General features: G+C 33.6%; 1 protein-coding gene across 1 annotated transcript in view; it reads right to left on the reverse strand.

Annotated features, from left to right (window-relative positions):
* Positions 1 to 280: 280 nt before the first annotated feature.
* The window catches only part of LOC145275013 (uncharacterized), a 33086-nt gene continuing 10283 nt past the window's right edge, over positions 281 to 23083 (reverse strand). The window contains exons 3-7 of the mRNA XM_080127550.1: positions 21577 to 22925; positions 19731 to 19834; positions 4447 to 4557; positions 4074 to 4331; positions 281 to 1309 (exon numbers count right to left, since the gene is read on the reverse strand). Of these exons, the coding sequence (XP_079983676.1) occupies positions 1136 to 1309; positions 4074 to 4331; positions 4447 to 4557; positions 19731 to 19834; positions 21577 to 22925 (1996 nt within the window). The 3' untranslated portion in view covers positions 281 to 1135. The remainder of the gene's footprint in view (positions 1310 to 4073; positions 4332 to 4446; positions 4558 to 19730; positions 19835 to 21576; positions 22926 to 23083) is intronic.

Raw genomic sequence — 23083 nt, forward strand, 5'->3', positions numbered from 1 at the left:
CCGTCTATTCTACTAAAGTGGCAAAAATATAAATTCTGGCCACTTTGATAAAATTTCTCTTTATAAAAGAAACAAAACATTAATCAATAAAATTATATTTTTTATTTTATTTTTTTTCTTCTACATTTTGTGGTGGTTCCTCCTTTCCATTTATTTTTTTATACATTCTGTTGGACTTTTATTTTTACATGGATCTTATACACATTTATACAGATGCACACACACATTTATATACACACATACAGATATATCAAACTTTCATTCTCACTCCCTCTCTCTCTTTCTCACTATTTTGGAAGGAAAGAAATTTTTTTCTTTTTTCACCCCAACAGATCTGAAGCACATAGTTTTCATTTTTCAGTCTTTGTTTGTGCGGGTGGAGGAGGAGGGGATAAATATGTATATCATTATCGGCAGCAGTTTTTTTTTTAATTTTAAGTTTTTTTTATTTCTTTTCGGGTAATATGTGTCTTCTTTTTTTTTTTTTTTGTCCAATGAACAATGGTACAAAAGTTATTTTGCTGATAAGCAGTCAGTTTCAGTACTCAAACAAGAGTTATATAAAAAAAAAGTTTGTAAATCAATAATTTACACGCATTTTTCATCAGAATCAAATTCTATCTTATAATATTTTGTCTTTGTATCGATTTTTGAATTATTTGTTTTGTTGGCAAAAACATCCACAGCACATAAGGTCTATCAGATCCTTAACCAGCGAACATTTTCTTAACAGGCGGCATATTACAGTTATCAAGTCAGCTATTTTTAGCCACATCCTAAAGATGTTACTTGTTTGATGTTCATATCTGTAAAAAAAAAAAAAGCTGCAAGTGTTTATTTTAAATTAGCTTTCATATCTAAATGCACTGTTTTTAATTTAATAAATGCTCACTTGAACCGAACCAGCAATAGTTTCTTGCAGGAGAGGCTGATGTCTCCTGCCAGGTTGTTAAGTATAACAGGATGTAAGTATTGCTGTGTTTCAAAGAATGTTTTTTTGCACGCGAGAAGAATGGATTTCTGAAGTGTGCAGAATGGTAATCCAAATGACAATGATATTTTGTCACATTACCAAAATCAAATGTTTTTTTTCTTTCTTCTTAACCATATACATATACCATGGGATAGAACAAACTCAGTTCAAAGTACCCTTGCAACCCGGAGCTCCACACAAACAGCTGATTTTCTCTTCTTCCAGAGGGAATTTATAGTCGTATGTAATTTCTTCATTCACATCAATGTCTCGTTTTGAGTAAATCACAATCTTTTTGTGGGCTTCAACTGTGATAATCTTGGCATAACAATTTGGCTGGAAAAGAATACAAAAAATGCAAGAAAGAATTTTTATAATTTCTAGATGACTTTTGGGACAATGTTTGATAAATAACGAAAAAAAAAAAAGGAAAAAAAAGGGGGAAAAAAAAAAGAGCAATTATTACTATTACCAACATAAATTGTTTAAGACCATTAAGGCCTAGGGTATCTAAATTTTTTACTAATAAATTGAAGCTTTCTGTAATGACTACACAAATTGAAAGGAAAAAATTTTTTATTTTATTTAGATTTTATTTTATTAGAAAACACTGGGTACATGTGATATATTTTTAGAAATCAAAAATGGCTATACATGAAAGACAAAATTTACTATGGAAAAAAGTAAAACAGTTCACACATACAGTTACATTGCATTGCATTTTTGACAATAAACTTAGTATTGCAAGACTTATTTTAAGCAAATTTCATTTTAAAAGGGTTCTAATAAATTGAAGAGAAATTAATGAATATATAGATGAATTTTATCCTTTATTTATAGAGTAATTATGCAGTGATATATATTATCTTATAGATTTTAAAAATAAATTATTTGGTGTCTTATTTATGAGACAGTGGGACTTAATACATTAATGTTGAATTCAGACATAGTGTGATTCCACTGTAGCAATATAAATTATAAAAGGAAATGCAGGCTGAAAACAATTTTGCTTTATCTTCTCATTTATATTTGCATTACAAAATACATATTTAAAAAAAAGCTTTTAATAACTTACTTTATCATAAGAGCTTGAATAAATAATGAAAATGACTAAATGTGGATTATTAGTCACATTTGCAGTAAATTGCTTGAAGCTTCTTTATTTAACCTTTTTTAACACAAATTGGTCAGAAATGAGAATAGAAAACAAAATGCACAATAAACAAACACATTCTCAAAATATCAGAAGTATATGTACAGAATCTCTAAGTGAAAATAACATTTGGCACTTTTTCAGCAATGTGTTGCTGGGGAAATATTTTAGATTATTCATATCAGATCTCATAGATTGGAAATTAAAATCAAATTATTACTTAGTAAAAAAAGATTCAATTATTACTTAGTAAAAAAAGATTCAATTATTACTTAGTAAAAAAAGATTCAATTATTACTTAGTAAAAAAAGATTCAATTATTACTTAGTAAAAAAAGATTCAATTATTACTTAGTAAAAAAAGATTCAATTATTACTTAGTAAAAAAAGATTCAATTATTACTTAGTAAAAAAAGATTCAATTATTACTTAGTAAAAAAAAGATTCAATTATTACTTAGTAAAAAAAGATTCAATTATTACTTAGTAAAAAAAGATTCAATTATTACTTAGTAAAAAAAGATTCAATTATTACTTAGTAAAAAAAGATTCAATTATTACTTAGTAAAAAAAGATTCAATTATTACTTAGTAAAAAAAGATTAAATTATTACTTAGTAAAAAAAGATTCAATTATTACTTAGTAAAAAAAGATCAAATTATCACTTAGTAAAAAAAGATCAAATTATCACTTAGTAAAAAAAGATCAAATTATCACTTAGTAAAAAAGATCAAATTATCACTTAGTAAAAAAAGATCAAATTATTACTTAGTAAAAAAAGATCAAATTATTACTTAGTAAAAAAAGATTAAATTATTACTTAGTAAAAAAAGATCAAATTATTACTTAGTAAAAAAAAAAAGAAAGAAAAAAAATCACATTTATTTTCAAAAGAAAAGCAACCCCTTGACTTTATGACCATTCAATTCCCTATTACAAAAGATGGATTTTTCACACATTGAAAACGAACCTTGTCTCAAATTGCACTTGTGAACGTATTTAAAAAGATTAAAAAAAAAAAAAAGGATTGTAACAAATTTTTTATATTTAAAGCACCAAAAACAAAAAGTGTCAATGCAGCAGGTTTTGTTTTTGATATATATTTATTTCAATAGTGTCTACTTATTTTTCTCACAAGGCTTAATTACTTTTAATTGATTTAAATAAAAATTTAATAGCAATAAATTACTAAAAACTTTTTATGTTGTATTTAAAAACAAATTAACATGAGAGAGAGAGAGCAACGGGTAGAGAAGAAAAGATGGATGAAAGAGATAGATACGAGGATGAGAGAGAGGGGAAGAGAGAGGGAGGAGGAAATAGAGAGTGGAAGAGAGATAGATGCAAGGAAGAGAGAACAGAGGGGAAGAGAAAGTGAGAGAGAAAGGGGAGATAGGGAGAGGGGGTAAGAGAGAAGGGGGAAGGGAAACAGAGAGAGGGGAAAAGAAAGAGAGAGAGGGGGGAAAGAGGGAGAGAGGGGGAAAGAGAGAGAGAGAAGGGGAAGAGAGAGAAGGGGAAAGAGAGAGAGAAGGGGAAAGAGAGAGAGGAGGAAAGAGAGAGAGAGAGGGGGAAAGAGGGAGAGAGAGAGGGGAAAAGAGAGGGAGAGAGAGGGGGGAAGAGAGAAAGGGAGGGAGAGAGAGAGAGAGTAAAAGAAAGACGGGGAAAGAGTAAGCAAGTAGTGTTATTCCCTATTAATATTAAATCTCTTCTCCCATTCTTTCACACCAGACACATAATCATCATAGCATTAGTGAATACTCATGATTTTACTTTATTTTTAGAACCTAAGAATTAAAAAGCTTCTAAGGCAAGTTAAAATTTTCAAAAAAGTGTAATCCAAAATTAAAATAAAGACTTCTGATATGGTTTGTTTTAAAGAAAACATTTGGGCAGTTTTTAAATGCAAGTAAAAATTATTTAAAAGTTCATATGAATAAAAAGAAACTTACATTGCAACTGTGATTAATAAAACGTGCCAAGTTTCCTGCCTTTGTTGCATCGATGATGGTCTCATTATCAACTCTAAACAGGTAACTGCTGCCTATACCCTGTGCGCCATATTGTTTCTCTCTTTCATCGGCCACAAAATGCCTAATCACTTGACCAACATATTCAATAACCATTTCTTCTGCAGCAATTGGCTCAAGGGCAAATAAACCCCAATCATGAATTGAACTTTTTGCAAACCGTAATTGCTTTTTACGAAACTGAAAAAAAAAAAAAGTTTGTTTCAGTAAATTTCCACAATACAAACAGAATTTGTAAGCAACGAAAAAAAAAAAGATTTATCTAAAGAGAAATAATTTGGGGCGTATATTTTACCTTCAACTGATTAAATTTGAAAAGTTCTCCAAGTTCCAAATCACCAAAATTAGTCTGAAACCGTCTGATATTGTGTCTAGCTTCCCGTGAAGTCATTGATAATTTTTTCTCCTGTAAAAAAAAGTAATGAAAGTTTAAAGAGAGGAAAAACAAAATGAAAAGGAAAATAAATTGTAACTTACAATAGGGGTGACGGGGGAGGAATAATGCAACTGCAAATCAATTGTTAGCTGAACAACAATTAAAAATTCACTGACTTAAGCATATGTATATATTATAGTGTTGGGATGATTAACTGTCGGGTTAGAATCAAAAAGTTGAAACTTTTCGGAGCATCAGAATTGGTATCAGAAACATTTTATTCCAATTTTTTATTCCAAAAATGATTCCTTAAAAACATGTTGAACTTAATTTTACATTGTTCATACTAAAGATAAAATGATGAATATTTATTGTTATTAAGCTACTATTAAAATCTGAACATCATAATAACAAAAAACATGTAAATTCATTTTACTTGTGCTAAAAAAGAAAAAAATATATTTGGGCTTTAATTCAATCCATCAGCTTTGACAAACCTGAAAAAAACCCAACTTCAATGAATATTCGCCTGTTTTCCACCAAAAACATCATCAATGGTTTAAGAAAAAAAACTTATCGGTTTTGGGTCAAATTTTCCGGTATCTCTTATAACTTTGCTATATATGCATAATTTTCTATCACATGAAAAGAATTTATGATTTATGTACGAGTTTCCCAATGTGTATTTTCTATATTAATTATCGGCAAGATACCAATAAAAAATGAACATGTCCGTTATTTATAGATTTTGTTTCATTGCAAAATTATTAAAGAGAAAGAAAAAAAACCAACGTAAACAAATTGTTAGTTTATTTTTAAAAAATAAATTTGGTATCTTAAACTCATTGTACTCTTTGCAATAAGTAAAGCTCCAAATATCGGAACATTTCTATATAAATGAACTTGAATCAACGGCATTTAATGAACTCTTTTGATAGGGGTGGCATGGTTCTGTATGCTGTAACTGTGTTTTTTCAGGCACTTTTGTTATTGGAATCGGAAATTTGTATAAGAATCGAGAAAATATTGGAATTGCCCCATCACTAATATATATATATGTGTGTGTGTGTGTATATAGGGGGAGGAAATTTTGACAAGGTGTGGGTGCCCAGTCATACAAAAAAAAAAAAAATTGTGAGAGGGGGGAGGAGGATGCATTAAAAAATAGGGTGCAATCAGCCAGAAGCAAAACTGAAAGCAAAATTTTGGAAATAAAAAAAAATTGTGTGTGCCGGGCGCAAACTCGCATAACTAAAGTTAATAAGCAAACCCTTTTACCAGTTGCTAAGAGACATTGTATTGGTATTGATGATTAATGCATGCACAGTTAATGTTATAAACTTAGTTTCATTAAAACATTTCATTCTGCAATTCATCAGTTTCTTTTTGTTAGTAATGTTTTTTGTGTTGGTTTTAGCATATAAAATTGTCGCATGAATTAGTTTTAAACTATTAAAAAAATGAAAATGAAAGTTTTTTTTGTTTCCATTAAAAAATTGTAATGGGATTGGAATTTTTGTTTCTTTTAAATAAAAATTTAACCCTTAGTTGATTTAAACCGCTGATTAAAAAAAAAAAAAAAAATCGAAATAAGGGCATTGTTTTTTGTTTTAATCTTTTTAATATTTTATTGCTGCATGCTGCCCCCCCACCATCCCCAAATAAAAAATAGATAAATAAAAACAGTTTTTCTTTCAATCAAAAATCAAAATAGCAGAGAGTATCCCTATGTCCCAAAAAAAAAAGAGCCATGGTGGCCAGGCTTGAACATGAAGCGAAATGCAAAAGAGGAGAAGAAGGCAAAAAGTTTTGGGTCTACACTTTTGCCCACATGGCCATGAATACTTATGGTGTCATGTTGCAAAATAAGCTTTCTAAGCATAGTTTTAGTTTAATACGTGTACCATACTTGAGAAAAAAGCAACGCAAAAACTCGACCCTCCTTTCAAAAAGTGGCCTAGTTGACTGCCACAGAATTAATGTTTTTTCTAATTTTCACATCCAGGGCATTGCCCTTTCAGATGGTACCAGTTTCGACCTGGTCGTTTTTAGCAGACATACACACTTTATATAATAGAAGATGGCTTGCATTAATGTTAAAATCCAAAAGTCAAGTATTAAGCTTCAATTGTGCTCTAAACAGAAACATTCATTTTGAGCGCACCCCTATTGATTTTATATGCCTGTCCTTACTGCTTTTGTAGTGATAATGGCTTGAATTTAAGTTTATAATGAACAAGTCAAGTATCATGGTTCAATTGTGCTTTAAACAGAAACATTTTGAATACGACCCTGATATATAAAAGAAACTACTGTTGATTTTATATGTCGAGCTTTTCAGCTTGTGTGGTAATAAAACTCAAATGCACTTGTGATGTTAGGCTGTGTAAGGTGTTAACTTTGGTCGAAATCACCTGTTCCTTCTTTCATCAGATTATTTCGATTATCCATACTTATTGAAGACATTCTGATACAAAACCTATCTAAGAACATTGTCGGTACATGAAGTACCTTTGTGTGAAATTTCATAAAAATCAATCCAGTCCAAGGCCGTCAACCCCCAATATTATCTCCTCTATCAGAAAACACGCTATGGGATATACAAATATCTGTACGTGATGTTGCCAAACTAATCAAAAACCTTGATTCCAGTAAAGCAACCGGCCCTAACAGTATTCCAATTATAGTACTTAAAAAAAACTTCAACCAGAACTAAGGCTCATCCTTACAAAACTGAAGAGAATTGCTTCCCATCAGTAAGACCTGTTTTTAAGAATTCAGGTGATCGCTCATCTCCCTTACAGTACAGGCCAATAAGTCTCCTGTGCGTCATGAGTTGCTGGAATCTGTGTTAAATAGAGAAGTAATCAATCATCTCAGCAAAAATAACCTTCTTAGTGACATGCAATATGGTTTCCATTCTGCTAGATCTACAGCAGATGTGCTTACAGTTATATCTCATAGGATTAGCGAATCTCTCGACGATGGCAATCTTTCTAGGGCAATTGCTCTTGACATATCTAAGGCCTTTGATAGGGTATCGCATAAAGGTTTACTTCACAAGATCTCCAGCTATGGTATAGCTGGAAATGTCTCAATTATTAAATCATTTCTCTCTGATAGGTTCATAAGAGTAGTAATTGATGGGCAAAAATCAGAAGCACACAGTATTAATGCTGGAGTCCCTCAGGGGTCCATCCTGGGCCCAACTCTTCTCCTGATCTACATTAATGATCTTCCAAATCACATCCTTACATCGTTTGTAGATATTTATGCTAATGACACTACTATCTATGGTAGCACATCTAAGACCGTAAACAACCAAGTTCACTCCGATTCTCTCTCCTCTGATCTTGAGCACGTGGTACAATGGAGAAAGGAGTGGCTGGTTACTTTTAATGCATCTAAAACCAAACTCCTATCTTCACATCATCAATGTTCTGATCCACATCTGGCATCAATTGAAATGAATGGCTCTCGTCTTGGGGGGGGGGGCTCATATTTTGACAAGCTTCTGGGCTTGACCTTTACTCCTGATCTTAAATGGAACACGTACATCAAATCTGTTGCCAAGGCCGCTGGAAAAATGGTCGGATCCTTCTATCGATCCAGTAGATATCTCACTGCTAATACAATTCTCTATCTATATAAGAGCCAGGTATTTCCAAGGATGGAGTATTGCTGCCACATCTGGGCTGGAGCTGCTAGAAAGGACTTGTCCTGCCTTGATCGAGTTCGAAATAGACTTCGTAGCCTTGTAGGAGATGTCCTTTTCTCTTCCCTGCAACCTCTATCTCACAGAAGAGATGTTGCGAGTTTGTCTCTGATGTATCGTTATTTTCATGGAAATTGCTCGATTGCCCCCCCCCTCGACAAATTTTCACAAGAAATACCCGTGTAGCTGAAATTACTATCAATAATTCCCCCCACTCTTTATCTGTGCCTAAACCTAAACATAGATTCCATAAACAAAGCTTCTTTCTTAGAAGTGCACACCTATGGAACTGTCTTGCATTTTCCTGCTTTCCAGCAGGCTACAATATGGTTGTCTTCAAGTCTAACATAAACAAGTTCTTGATGAGCCATTTCACATAAGCAAACAAATTTACCGAATTTCTATTACTAACGATTACTATATTGTCCAATTGACTACTGTACACTCTTAACCCTTATCCTCGAGTGGTCTCTGAGCCTTGATAAGTGGTGATTCCTATGTAAAAAAAAATCCAGTCGTTTTCGAGTTCATAGGGAACAACTCATACACACACAAAGTTCCTTTTATATAATAGATTTTTATATATGATGTCTTGCATTGAAGTTTAAAATGCAAAAGTCAAATATCATGCTTCAGTTGTGCTCTAAACAGAAACATTTATTTCGAATAGACCATTGTCATATCAAAGAATCTATTGTTAATTTTATATGCTTGGCCTTACTGCTTGTGTGGTGATAATGGCTTGAATTTAAGTTTAAAATGGAAAAAAAATCAAGCATCATGGTTCAGTCATGCTTTAAACAGAAACAATTATTTCAAATGCACCCCTGTCATATCAAAGAACTTACTGTTTGTTATGTGCCAGACGTTTTCACTAATAAAACGTATCAAATTCACTTGTGATGTTAGACTGTGTAGTAAGATGTTAACTTTGGTCAAAATCGCTTGTTGAATTTTTTTTATTAAGCATAGATACTTATCCAAGAACACTGCCAAGTACATAAAGTACATTCATGTGAAATTTCTTAAAAATCAACCCAGCTGTTTTCGGAGTCCAAAGAGGACAAAGAAACTCACACAAAGTTCCTTTTATATAGTCCAACATAAACAAATTCCTGATGAACCGCTCCCTTAAGTAAGATACTTTATCAAATCTCAACACTAATGTACTGTACACACAATAGCCCTTATCCCCGAGTGGCTTCCGGGCCTTGATAAGTGGTGACCACCTTGTAAATAAATATATATATATATATATATATATATATATATATATATATATATATACACATTAGAGATATCTATATATAATACTAAACTGATAATCTTGTTTGTTTGCAAATTGAATATTTTAGATGGTTGAAGAGAGAATTAGATGAGAAACGGTGAAAAGAGAGGAAGATAAGTTGTGGGAGAATATATAATTAATATGAATTAGTTTTATAGTAATTTATTCTGATTTGATATTATGACTTGGCAAAATGATAAACTTATCTCTCCCATTTTATGTGCCTTTGTCAATGTTGAATCATTAAAATATGATAAAACTGATTTCTATTTTTAAGTAAAATTAATCTTCCCTAATTTTTGTCTGATACATAAGCATATCAGAGTATTTCATTAATTTATTTGGAACTGTCATATTTCACCCATACATTTTTATGGACAAGCACCAAAAATAGAAAGGGTTGGGGAAGGTGGATTGTGGGCTGGTGAAGTAGTTTAGCCCAAGTAGTTTAGTATTTTTTTTTTTTACAAGGTGGTCACCACTTATCAAGATCAGAGATGTTGCAGGGAAGAGAAAAGGGCATCACCCACTAAGCCTATTTTGTACGTTGTCAAGGCAGGATAGGCTATTTTTAGCAGCTCCTGCCCAGATGTGGCAACAGTACTCCATCCTTGGACGTACAAGACAAGAGCCATCCATTTCAATTGATGCCAGATGGGGATCAGAGCGTTGATGATGTAAAGAGAAGAGTTTGGTTTTAGATGCATTAAAGGTAACCAGCCACCTTTCCCCCACTGTACCACGTGCTCAAGATCAGAGGAGAGAGAATCAGAGAGAACTTTGTCATTTACGGCCTTTGATGTGTTGCCATAGATGGTCGTGTCATCAGCATAGATGTCAACGAATGATTTAAGTATGTGTTTTGGGAGATCATTGATGTAGATCAGGAAGAGAGTTGGGCTCAAGATGGACTCCAGCATTAATACTGAGGGTCTCTGATTTCTGCCCATCAACTACTACTCTTATGAGCCTATCAGAGAGAAATGATTTAATGATCGAGAAAACATTTCCAGCTATACCGTAGCTGGAAATCTTGTGAAGTAGATCCTTATGTCATACCTTATCGAAGGCTTTTGATATGTCAAGAGCAATTGCCCTAGAGAGGATGCCTTTGTCAAGAGATTCACTAATTCTATGAGATATAACTGTAAGCACATCTGCTGTAGATCTAGCAGAATGGAAACCATATTGCATGTCACTAAGAAGGTTGTTTCTGCTGAGGTGGTTGACTACTACTCTATTTAATATGGATTCTAGCAACTTACTCATGACACAGGGGAGACTTATTGGCCTGTACTGAGAGGGAATACTGAATTCTTAATAAGAGGGCATACTGATGAGGTTTTCCAGGGTGTTGGGAAGCTATTCTCCTTAAGGCAACGCTTAAACAGTTTTATAAGTATGGGGGCAAGTTCTGGTTGAAGCTTTTTCAGCACTATAATTGGAATGCCGTCATGGCCAGTTGCTTTACTGGAATCAAGGTTTTTGATTAGCTTAGCAACCTCACGCACAGATATTTGTATGTTGCATAGCGTGGTGTCTGTTATAGGAGGAAATACAGGGAGTATTAGCTGCAAAGTTCTTGGCAAATATTTTGGCCTTGTCTGATGCTGATAAGATGACCTCAGGTCCATTGATAATGCTTGGGATAGAACGCACGCTTCTGTTCAGGATCCTGTTTACTATTTGCCAAAACTGGTGGGAACCAAGCCGCTGCTCAGCTACTTTGGATTTAACGGACTGAGCATATAGCTCTCTTGCATTTTTTATCACTCTTTTACAGTGGTTGCTGGCAGTCCTGAAAGCAGCTCTAGTCACAGTGCATCTACAGGGTGACCCCCCAAAAAACGGGCTCCAACTCTGATTAGGCCGTTTCTTAGTGTTTTGTCCAAATGAAATGAAACTTTGGTCATAACTAGTTTATTATATTCAAAACATCACATCAAAAGACTAGGGTATTTCGCCTTTTTTTCTCTGTTCTGCAGCATATGTTCTAGATGGCCTCCATTTAGCTTTTGTTTTTTTGGGGTCACCCTGTATTACGTTGGTAGCTATGGAAAAAGTGATTTAAGAAAGGTATGTGTATTTTCAGATTAAGTCAGTAGAGTACATTTGGCATAATAATTAAAGTGGTTGCAAATAGGCTGGGAGATCGGAGTTCAATCTTTGTTCGATATAAACCAAAGAATAAAAATGGTACTTGATATCTTTTTGGTTAAACAGTGTTACAAGGTGAGGGTCATGGGTAAGGGGAGCAATCCTGAGAGGAGTGATGCCCTTCCCTACAGTGTAGTACCTAATCAAAAGAGAGCTCGATGGTTGGTTGTTTTTGTTTTACGGCATATCAACCTTTTTCAGGTTATTTAATGCCGAATCTAGTTATTTTGAGGAACGATTTTTAATGGAGTATATTTTTTTTTAAGTCAGATTCTATTTAACCCATAGTAAGGACCCTAACAGGTACTACCACTCCGGGTCAGAGTGGACCTGGGAGCAATGGCAATTAAAGGATGGCTCCACACTCCCCAAGGCCCGCAAGGTGGGGGCCTCACCATTGGATATAGTTTTAGGTCATATCCAGGACCGTTGTATAAAGGGCTCTTTTTAAATTTTTTTATAAAGGCCAATTTTTTTAAGATATGAGAGTATGGTGTGGGGATTGTTTTTATCAAATAACTCTTTAATATTGTTTTTCTAGAATCGATTTCTTACTGTTACAAAATCAGTACATTCAATTAATATGTGTTTGATTGTGAGTGGTGTTTGACAAGGTATACAGATGGGTTGGCTTTCTTTTTTTAGGAGATATGAGTGGGTTAAGTGAGTATGGCCTATTTTTATTCTTGTTAGTTTGACTTCTTTTCTGTTTAGTTTCGTATTTTGTTCTTGTTTTTTTATTTTTGGCATGATTTTGTGAAGTTTGTTGTTAGGGTGTTCATTCCAGTAGGTTTGCCATTTCTCTGTTGTATATGCGTTGATACATCTTTTTAGATCTATGTATGGAATTTTAAAATTTGCATCGATTGGGAGATTTAAGGCGTTTTTTGCTGCTGAATCTGCTAATTCATTACCTTTAATACCGGAATGGCTCGGTATTCAGCAGAAAATGATTTTTTTTATTGTTCAGTTCAGTTAATTTTTGGAGTAATTTTGCGATTAGGAGGTTGTCCATCTTTTTATTTTTAATCGCTTTTAGAGTAGATTGGGAGTCTGAAAGGATTGTAAATTGTTTTTTTTTTGTTATTGGAGGCGAGTTTGAGAGCTAGGATTAGAGCATGTATTTCAGCACTGAAGATTGAGGTTTCTTTTGGGAGGTTTAATTGTTTTTTGATTGATTTATTGAGTATTGCGGCACTGGTTATTGCGTTATTTTGTTTAGACCCATCTGTATAGATGTGTGTGTGGTCTGGATACTTTTCTTTGATTTTATCGAGATTATCATGAGTTATTGGATGAGTATGTTTCTTTTCATATTTACTTAAACTTAGGTCGATATAAGGGAATACGATTTTCCAGGGAGGGGTTTTGAGTAGGACAGTTTCATGAATTTTAGTTATGGGTAGACTTGCTTCTTTGGAAATCGATTTTATTCTAAGTCCAAAGGTTTTGATTGCATTTTCTTTTTGGTCGAAAAGGTGTTTATGGTTTGGATTTAAAGTGCTATTGTGTGCTGGGTTTGTGGGGTTGGCTGTAAGTTTTGTGTAGTATTTTAGACCAAGGTTTTGATTTCTAAGCATTGGAGGAGTTTCATGTGCTTCTGTATACAGGCTTTCTACAGGGGAGTTTGGAAATGCTCCTAGTGCTAGCCTTAGTCTGGAGTGGCATATTGTGTTGAGGGTTTTTAGATATGACTTTCTGGTGGATTGATATATGAAGCTACCATAATCTATTTTTGATCTAATGCTTTATATAGTTTGAGTAGTGTGTTCTTGTCAGCTCCCCAATCTGTATGGGCAATGACTCGTAGGAGTTGTAATGCATTTGGTTTTGGTTTTGATGTGATTGATGTGTGGAATGAAATTTAGTTTTTTGTCAAAAATGATTCCCAGGTGCTTGTGTTCATTTACGAATGAAATTTTTTCGCCTTCAATCTGTAAGGTTGGGTCAGGGTGGAGTTTGCGTTGGTTACAGAAATGGATGCATTTTGTTTTAGTTTTGGAGAATTTGAAACCATTTATAGTTGCCCATTTATTAATTTTATTTGTTATGTTGTATTTTTCTTTCAATAGTGTGAATGTATTTAGATCTGTAGCTGATTGAGCAGTCATCTACATATAAGGAGCTATGTATATCAGGAGAGAGTTCTTTTATAATGTTATTGATTTTTATGTTAAAGATAGTTGTTGATAATATGCTGCCTTGGGGCACTCCTTGATTTTGTGGGTCTGATAAAGTTGAGTCTATGCGAACTTGGAAAGATCTGTCTGTTAGGAAGTTTTTTATGAATTCAGGTAATCTGCCTCTTAGTCAGATGTTGTGAAGATCTTTTATGATACTGCATTTCCAGGTAGTTTCATATGCTTTCTCAAGATCGAAAAAAACAGATGTTACGTGTTCCTTATTGATAAAAGCTTCTCTGATGTAATTTTCGAGGTTAGTGATGTGGTCTATACATCCTCGATTTTTTTGGTATCCACACTGGATTTTAGAAATTATTTTGTTGTCATCTAGATACCATATAAGGCGGTAGTTAATCATTTTTTCGAACGTTCTGCATAGGCAGTTTGTGAGAGCTATTGGTCTGTAGTTTTCTGGGTTTGATGTATCTTTTCCCAGTTTGGGTATTGGTATTATTGTTGCATTTTTCCAGGAAGTTGGGAAATCTTTTGTTTCCCATATTTTATTATAAATTTTGAGGAGGTTTAATGATTCTGGTGGAATTTCTTTAAGGAAGCTGTAGTGCACTTCATCTGGTCCTACAGTTGAGTTATAGGATTTTTCTATGGTGGTTTCTAGTTCATTGAGTGAGAAGATTTCATTGTAAGGCTCTTGGTTTTTGGAGTTAAAGTTTATTTTGTACTTTTCTTCATGTTTCTTCATGTATTTGGAATTGTCTATTGTAGTGCTTTGATGATGAGTTTCCGGCAAAGGTTTTAGCTAGTGTGTTAGCAATATCTTTTTTATCAGTTATTTTCTGTTTATTTGTGAGGTGTTTGATTGGATTCAGATTATATTTTCCAGTTATTTTCCTAATCATTTCCCAGATTGTTTTGGGTTTAGTGGTGATGTTGATTTTGTTGACAAATTGTTGCCAGCAGGATCGTTTGCATTCTTTAATTGTTTTTCGAGTTTTAGCTCTTTGGTGTTTGTAATCTATTAAGTTGTTCGTTGTGGGTTGTTTTTTAAAATTTTCTTAAGGCTGCCTTTCTCTGTCTAATGGCCGTTTTACATTCTGGATTGAATCATGGTTTGTTTTTTTTTCCAGGAGGAGAATTTTTGGGTATGCATTTTTTGGCTATTGTTATGAGTCCTTCCGTGAATTCTTCTATTGTTTGGATTTGATGTTCTGTTAGTTTTAGTGAACAAAGTTCTTTAAATTCGGCCCAGTTGGCTTTGTTTGTGTTCCACCTGGGTATGTGGTTTTGGATGGAGTTACTGTAATTGATTATAATAGGGAAGTGATCACTTCCACAGGGTTCTTCGTAAGTGCTCCATGTATAATCCAAGAAGCTTAATGGATCACACATGGTAAGATCAATGGCACTAGTTGATCCGTTTGTTGGATTTAAGTATGTGGGATTTTTTTGATTGAGAAGGCACAAGTTATTTTTGTTAACTAATTGTTCAATTTTGTTTCCTTTTGAGTTTGTGACTTCGCATCCCCATAATGTACTGTGGCAGTTAAAGTCTCTTAGAAGAATGAATGGTGGAGGTAGTTGTTTTATTAAATTTTCTAGTTCATTTTCATTTATTGGTTCATGAGGGGGGAGGTATATTGAGCAGATTGTGATTGTTTTGTGTAATGTGACTTGAGTTGTAATTGCTTGGAGATTTGTTTTGACAGAGAAATTGCTTTGAGGTATGTTATTCCTTACAAGAATTGAGGTGGGTCCATTAGCACGAAGGCCTGTGTTATGGAAATAGTTGTATTGTTCATAGTTTGGTGTTTTGAAATGGTTATTGTTTTGTAGGAAGGTTTCTTGTAAGCAGACAATGGCTGGGTTAAAGAGGGAGATAAGTATAAGAAGTTCATTATAGTTAGATCTTATTCCACAACAATTCCATTGGATAATTGTGTTTTATTTCTATGAGGCTGTTTAGTTTTCCTCTATTTCCATCTCTTTAGAAGTAGAGGGTTTATCTTTTGTTGGACTTTGTGTCTTTGGTGAAGTGTTTTTCTTTTTTTTTTTTGTTTGGATCTGGATGTCGATCTGGATCTTGTTTGAGATGTTGCTGTTTTGGCTTCTTGTTAATTTTTTCCCTCTTGATTACTTGTGTTTGGTTTCTTTTTTTTTATCTAGGGTGTTTTCGGTTTCCATTTTTTCTAGAATTTGGAATCTATTTTGAGTGTCTATTGTTTGGTTTTCTTTTCTGGAACGTTCTTTATTTGCTGTTTTATCATTGCTTATGTTTTTATTAATTTCTGGTGGTTGTTTTGTTGGTTTCTGTGATAATTTTTTTAATGGTTCTGTTGTGGATGGAATATTATTTTCTTTGTTTGGATTTGTTATTTCTATTTTGTTTCCTAGATTTGAGTATTTTTCTTTTAGGTTATTTTGAAATTCTGTCCACTCTTTAATATTTAATGTAATCAGTTTGTTTATCAGCTCCCTATATTGATCATGTATTTCATTATGTTGGTATGGTTTAGTTGTATTTTTTGTTGTCTCAGCATATGTGTTGTCTTTCATGTACGTCTCAACTATTTTTCTGGCTTCTGGAAAGGTTGTGTTTTTCTTGTACTTTACTTCTATAATTTCTCTTTTTTATGTTTTGCATATTTTAGAGAAGACCGGGTGATCTTTGCAGTTTGCGCATTTCACCTCATTTATGCATTTTTTTTTTTTGGTGTGGTCAGGCTCTTTGTTGCCACATTTTCCACATATTTTTATTCCTTCTCTATGATGTCCATATTTTTGGCAATGGAAACATCTTAATGAGGCTGGGATATATTGGTCTACTTTTACATTTAAGTAGCCAATTTTTATTTCCTTAGGGATTGTTGCTTTGTTAAACGTTAATATATATGTGTTGGTTGTTATTTTATTGCTTCTTTTTATGTTTATGCGGATGTGGTTGATTACTCCTTGTTTTTCTAATTCGGTTTTTATTTCTTCAGTTGCCAAGCGATAGTTCATAACTTCGAACTACTCCTTTCGAAGTGTTTAGTGTTTTATGGGGAAAGACTGAACTTGTACTCATGGAAATTCTTCATTTTGAGTAGAGATTGAGCATCTCTAAGATTGGTTATCTCAACTAGTAGATTTCCATCTTTGTTTTTTTTATCATTTTTGGTTTACTTTTTGTGGATAATGTTTTTTCTATTAGGAAAGGTGATAAATTTCCAATTTTTTTTATTTTCGATTAATTCAATAACCAAGAATTGTGGGAAGTTTCCTTCGTCTATAGTTGGAACGGTTTTTCTAGTTTTAAATTTTTGTTCTTCATCTGAGCTTGAGAGGTCAGAGTGAGAGGAATGGTTTCTTTTAAGGGTTTTGAGGGGGATGCTTTTGTTTTTATCAGCCATGGATTTTGGGATTTATTTTTCATCAACCACGCTTCCTACCCACCTTGGAGTCCAAAATTGGGGCATAGTAAGGGGGAGAGCCATTTGCCTTGACCATGTCGGGGCTATGTGGAGGATATACTCTTTTGGTAAGAAGTTCTCAAGCACTATATTTTCTGTTCAATATGTTCTCAAAAATACATTTGTTCAGACAGAGTGTTGAGTTCTGGTCTTTCCAATTGATTGACCCTTGCCACCACCTTCTAGCACTTACTTGGTTTGCCTATTTTTTGTAGTGGGAGAAGAAATAAAAAAAAAGATGGGAGTACCTTTAAGTTTCGTTCTTTGTTGTGGTAGTTGGTACTTTGGGTGTAAGTGCTAGGGCTTGGTGTGAATGGCCGATTGGTCGGATTGGGCCTCTCCAACCGCCCGTCTAGCCGAAGTAAGGGGCGAAGTAATGTGTTGTAGTGCCTAGACTTTTATACACCCAGGTCTAGGTTAGCTCAATCACCAGGATCACGTCCTAAGGCATTACGGGATTTTTACCCCCTGCAGGGGGGCAGTCAGCTTATTCTAGTGCCCTACCAACAGGGCAAAAAAAAAAGGGGGGGGGGGTAAGTAGGGAAAGAAAGGAAAGGAGAGGGGAAGGGGTTGTTTTTTGTTTTTGGAGAACATAATTAAGTTTTACAAAAGAGAATAGAAAACAAAAAAAGAAAATCAATGTAGGTGAAGTTCATCTCAGGAAGCCAACAGACAGCCTGATCTGGTAGCACCAGTCAAAAGAGAGCTGTTAGGTTGCACACAACTATGGTCAACTATTTTACACCTTTTTTTTTTTGTGAGATAAATGTATTTTATTTTTAATAAAATTAATAGGTAAAACACAAATATGACAGAAAAAAAATTAAAGTAAAATGGATTCAAGTATAGTGCTCAACTGATAAATACACCCCATGCCAGAATTATATGCAAATTGATATTTTTATTCTAACTCCGATTGTTTTCAATTAAAATTTGTGAAACTTTGCACGTTATACGGCAACACTAACGCATGCGCAGATATAAAATTTTAAGCTGATCCACGCAATAGTGAGCAAACAGCAGCCATTTTGGTGACTTGCAGTTTTTTTAGCGTGCCAACTTTATATGCAAAATGGGATGTAAAGATGCTTTAAGTCAAGCTGAGAAGTCTAAAATTGTTCAAAGGCTCCATAATAAGATTTCCACCTTAGAAATTGCCAAAGAATTTCACCACAATCATCGTACAATAAAAAAATATTGTACTAACCCTCAACTTTGCAATGGACGTTCTGACAAAGGGAAAATTTGTAAGAAATCATACCTCTCACGTCGAACAATGAGCAAGATCAAGAGAAAAAGTTCGCCGTAACCTACTTGAAACCAGCAAACAAGTTTTTGAAAAAGCTGTCGTTGCTGATGTGCCCAAATCAACTCGTTGCCGTATCCTGAGGATGATTGCAAAATTTGGAAAGCCAGCGGTCCGCCTTCAATTAAAGGATATCCACAAGAAAAAGAGGATGAAGTTGGCAAGAAATCACATAAAGGTGAATTTTCAAACTGTTTTGTTCACCGATGAGTGTCGAGCGACCCTTGATAAATCCAATGGGTGGCGGGGAGGATGGTAACATAATGAGGGTCTACGCCCCCAAAGGATCAGGCGTCAACAAGGAAGTGGTGGTGTGATGTTCTGGGCTGCAGTCATTGGCAATGAGCTGGTAGGACTATTCAGAGTCACAGATTGAGTAAAAATTACGGCCAAACTCTACATTGACTTCATTAAGGAACACTTGGAACCCTGGCACAAGAAGAAGAATTTGGCATTCCGAAAAAAGAAGGTATTTATGCATAATAATGCAACACCTCATTCTGCAAGGATAGCCACTGAATATTTGAAGAGAGTTTTTGTCAGACATGGGAAAATAATGTGATGGTCAGCCTGTTCTCCAGATTTAAATCCCACTGAAAATCTGTAGAGCATCTTGAAACAAAATATTTACTCTGGAGGAAGGCAGTACAACTCTAAGGATGACCTCTGGAATGCTATTCTGACTGCTGCTAAAGACATTCCTCAGATGAAATCGAAAGTTTGACATCTTTAATGGACCAAAGGCTTTTCGCTCTTGTCAATAAAAATGGCAATTATATAAGATATTGATTGTACTATGAAACCAAGTTGTTTGTTCTTTATTATTGTTGTTCTCAATTTACAAATTCTTAGAATAATCAATGTTTCAATGATCTTTTGGTTTGCATATAGAGTTGGCACGCTGAAAAAAAAAATGCAAATCACCAAAATGGCTGCCAATTGTTTATTACTTTGCAGATTAGCTTAAAATTTTAGATCTGCACTTGTGTTAGTGTTGCCATATAACGTGCTAAATTTCACAAATTTTCATTCAAAACTATCGGAGTTAGAACAAAAATATTGATTTTCATATAATTCTGGCACGGGGTGTATAAATTTCAAATCTTCCAGTAAATGCAATATTTTTTACATATAAAACAATTCTTACATTTTGCTGTTGCGCCGTTTCTTCAGCAGCTTTGTTGGCATGATTAAGATAACCAGCTTTTTCTCTGTTGCTGATTTTATAGAAACCTTCAGTTCTAGCAGAACCTGAAAGATTTATAAATGGAGAAATAATTTAGAAACAATGAAATAGTTGAATTGTATATAATACATAATACTATACTCATCTTTATTATAAAGTAAAATAACCCATCTCTATTTGATTGACCATTATAGCTTTGAAACCAAAAAGTAATTTCATTCCCCAATCAGCTAAACCATGCTTAAAATATAAATATGCATTCATTTAATTTAACATGTTTTATAGCTCAACAACTTCTAACATAGTCATCCACACAGCCGGTCAGAGGTATTTCTACTCCTATGCTAGATACTCCCATTGTCATCCATTTCACTTAATAGGTTCATTAGTTTTATCACCAGTTCAGTTGTGTTACTGCCTATAAACTACGATTTCACTCAAATAAAAGACGGCTCCTTCAAGTATTCATTCTTTTTTCTAGGTGTTCTACTTTAAATAATTCTTCTACATTCCAGATCGATGAAATATACACATATTGGAATAGCTGTCAACACCAAAAAATTCATTTATAATATTCATACTCTAAACTATTCATTATTTTTTTTATCCTTTTCCATTCTTCAAATCTATGCAAATTTATGTAACAATAACTTTCTTTACATTCTTTCATGTACATAGTGATACACATACAGTCATCTTTTGGAAGAAGGGAATAGATAGAAACAAAACAATTTCAAACACAAATTTGAAAAAAATATGATTGCTAACTTGTTTGTAGGTTTTTTCTTGTACTTTTTCACATTTTTAATCAAAACCGCTTTTTTTTTCTTTTTTCTTTTTTTATTTTGGAGATTCAACAGCTGCCATTTTGTTTTAGTAGTTGTATGCTTTAGTATCATCAGCATCTTTACATTTTTTTTGCAAATCACAAACTGCTTTAACCGTTTTCAGTTTGTTCTGTAAACCACAAACATCCAGGCAGATATTCTTCCTCCTCCTATACCATACATTTTTGTTTTTATATACAAATAACTTCAATTTAAATATTTTATTAATAAATTTGACTTTTGAAAAAAGTCTGAGTACGAAAAAGCATTACATCATTTAAACTTTAATATTTCATTTTTTGGAAACTACTGTAGATTAAATAAAAGAATTTGTTCAAAATTTCATACAGATTCCCAAATTTGACATACAGGTTTAAAATAAGATCATCCAATTATGTTGTATCAGTCCAACATGGCTTCCGATTTCGTTTGTGTCCATTTTATTTTACATTTATTTATAAAATTATTTTCAGTTAAAATGTTTTTCATCAATGCAGGTTTTTAAAAAAATTTTTTTTTCTATTATAAGGGATCTCTGAATTATAATTTATAATCACAAGTGTACATATGGAACATCATCATTTAAACAACAAAACAAGATTTGGCAAAGATCCTTGGGCAGGTTTTCACTGACTGTAATAAGATAATCTTAGGTAACACCAGGCCAGAGTTAGAGTTAGGGTTAGATATAATGGAGAGTTACACTCACTAAAAAAAAAAAAAAAAAAAAAAAAAAAAAAATTGAGAATATTTTGAAAATCACTAAAAAAAACAACAAAAAAAACAAAACAAAAATAAAATAAAAATAAATAAAACTGTTTTGTTTGTTTTACAATAACTCTTAATTCTTTCAGGTTATTTAATGCTAAGAGTACAGTGATTTTGATAGATTTTATTTAGCAGACGCAGCTTACTGCACTACCCAAGAGCCCCCCCCCCCTCCTCCTCTATTTAATTTACAAATAGCATTAAATGCTTACCAGTTTTATGTACCGGTGTGATCTGCTCATCAGCTTTTCTTTTCTTTTTAGGAGGAACTGGATCCGGGATATCTGTTTGTGTATGATCAACCCAAAAGATATCATTCAACCAGTCATACATTGGATCTTCTGATTTCAAAAGAGTTTCATAAGTTCTTTTAAGGTAGTTGATATCTTCTTGATCAATTCCCTTATTATAAATATCAAAGAACAATTGTTTTTCTTCCTGATAGTCACGAGGCTGAAACTTTATTTTAGGTTTTACGACAGGTTTAATGGCTTCCGCTTCATGTTCATACATAGATTTATTGGTAATATCTGTGAGTGTGTTGTTTTTAACACGTTTTTTCTTTTTCTTGGGCTTTCTGAGGCTTTCATTGTTTGCTGCTGCTTGACTCGCTGACACCGTAGCTGCAGCAGCTGCAACTACAGCGGCAGTGGCCGCAGCAGCATGTTGATCTGCCGTCAGACTATCTGCGGCTAGTTTTTGAACCACGTCCTGTACAGCAGCATTTGCAGCAGAATTACTCAACAATTTATTGTCTTTTAATAAATTTCCTGATAATACTTTCTTTTCTGGCCAACCAGAAGAGATTTGCAGATCATCTTGAATCTCACTAATGGCAGATGGAAGACAATAATTATGGTCCATCAAAATTTCAAGAGGTGTGTTATCTTCATCACAAGACTCTGTACGGTCAGAATCATCATAATCATCCACCACCTCCTCCTCCACTATCTCTCCCTCCTCTGGCTCGTCAATATGGCCAGATTCTTCTAAGGATTTTAACACTGGACCAACAGGTAAGGGTGGTGGCATAGCAACATAATCATGTTCTGCGATCGATTGATTTGCATAGATTTTAGAGTGATCAGTTTTTGAAATTTCTTCATCTGATGTTGTCGTTACTTCAGAAGAGATATCTGCAGATGGTACTTCTTCATCTGTTGTAGTGGCAATGATAGTTTCCCTGTTTTCATTAATGTCATCAAGTGCCCGGCTACTTGTTTTCCTCGACTCGTTAGAACTGCTAGTTGTTTGATCATCGTAACTCATATCAGTAGTCAAGCTGATTGAATCACCTGTTGATTTCTCTACCAAACTACTCGTTTCAGAATCTATTTTTCCAGTAACTTTACGTAATTCTGTCATCCTCTCTTGATCACTACTTAGACTTGATTTTTCACCGACAGAAACTTTCTCATCCCGATTCAAGTCGTCATGTTCTTCTTCCTCTTTGATCGGAGATAGTTGTGGTTTGAATAACATAGATTGGTCGTCAGGTTCTGCATCTGAAGAACTCTCAGTTGTATCTCTTTCAGAATCTTCAACTTCTGATTCAGTTTCACTGAAATTAAAAAAATAAAATCTAATTATACTAAAATACAATCACTCTTTCGTAGAGATAAATGGAAAAAAGAAAAAAAATGAATAAAACAGAAAAAAAAAAACATGGTGAGATTTCTAATATTTTGTTTTTATTATCAAAAAACTTCCCCATATTTT

The sequence above is a fragment of the Euprymna scolopes genome, unplaced genomic scaffold, assembly GCF_053919585.1.
Source record: "Euprymna scolopes isolate OS-2025 unplaced genomic scaffold, ASM5391958v1 sca53, whole genome shotgun sequence".
Taxonomy (NCBI): domain Eukaryota; kingdom Metazoa; phylum Mollusca; class Cephalopoda; order Sepiida; family Sepiolidae; genus Euprymna; species Euprymna scolopes.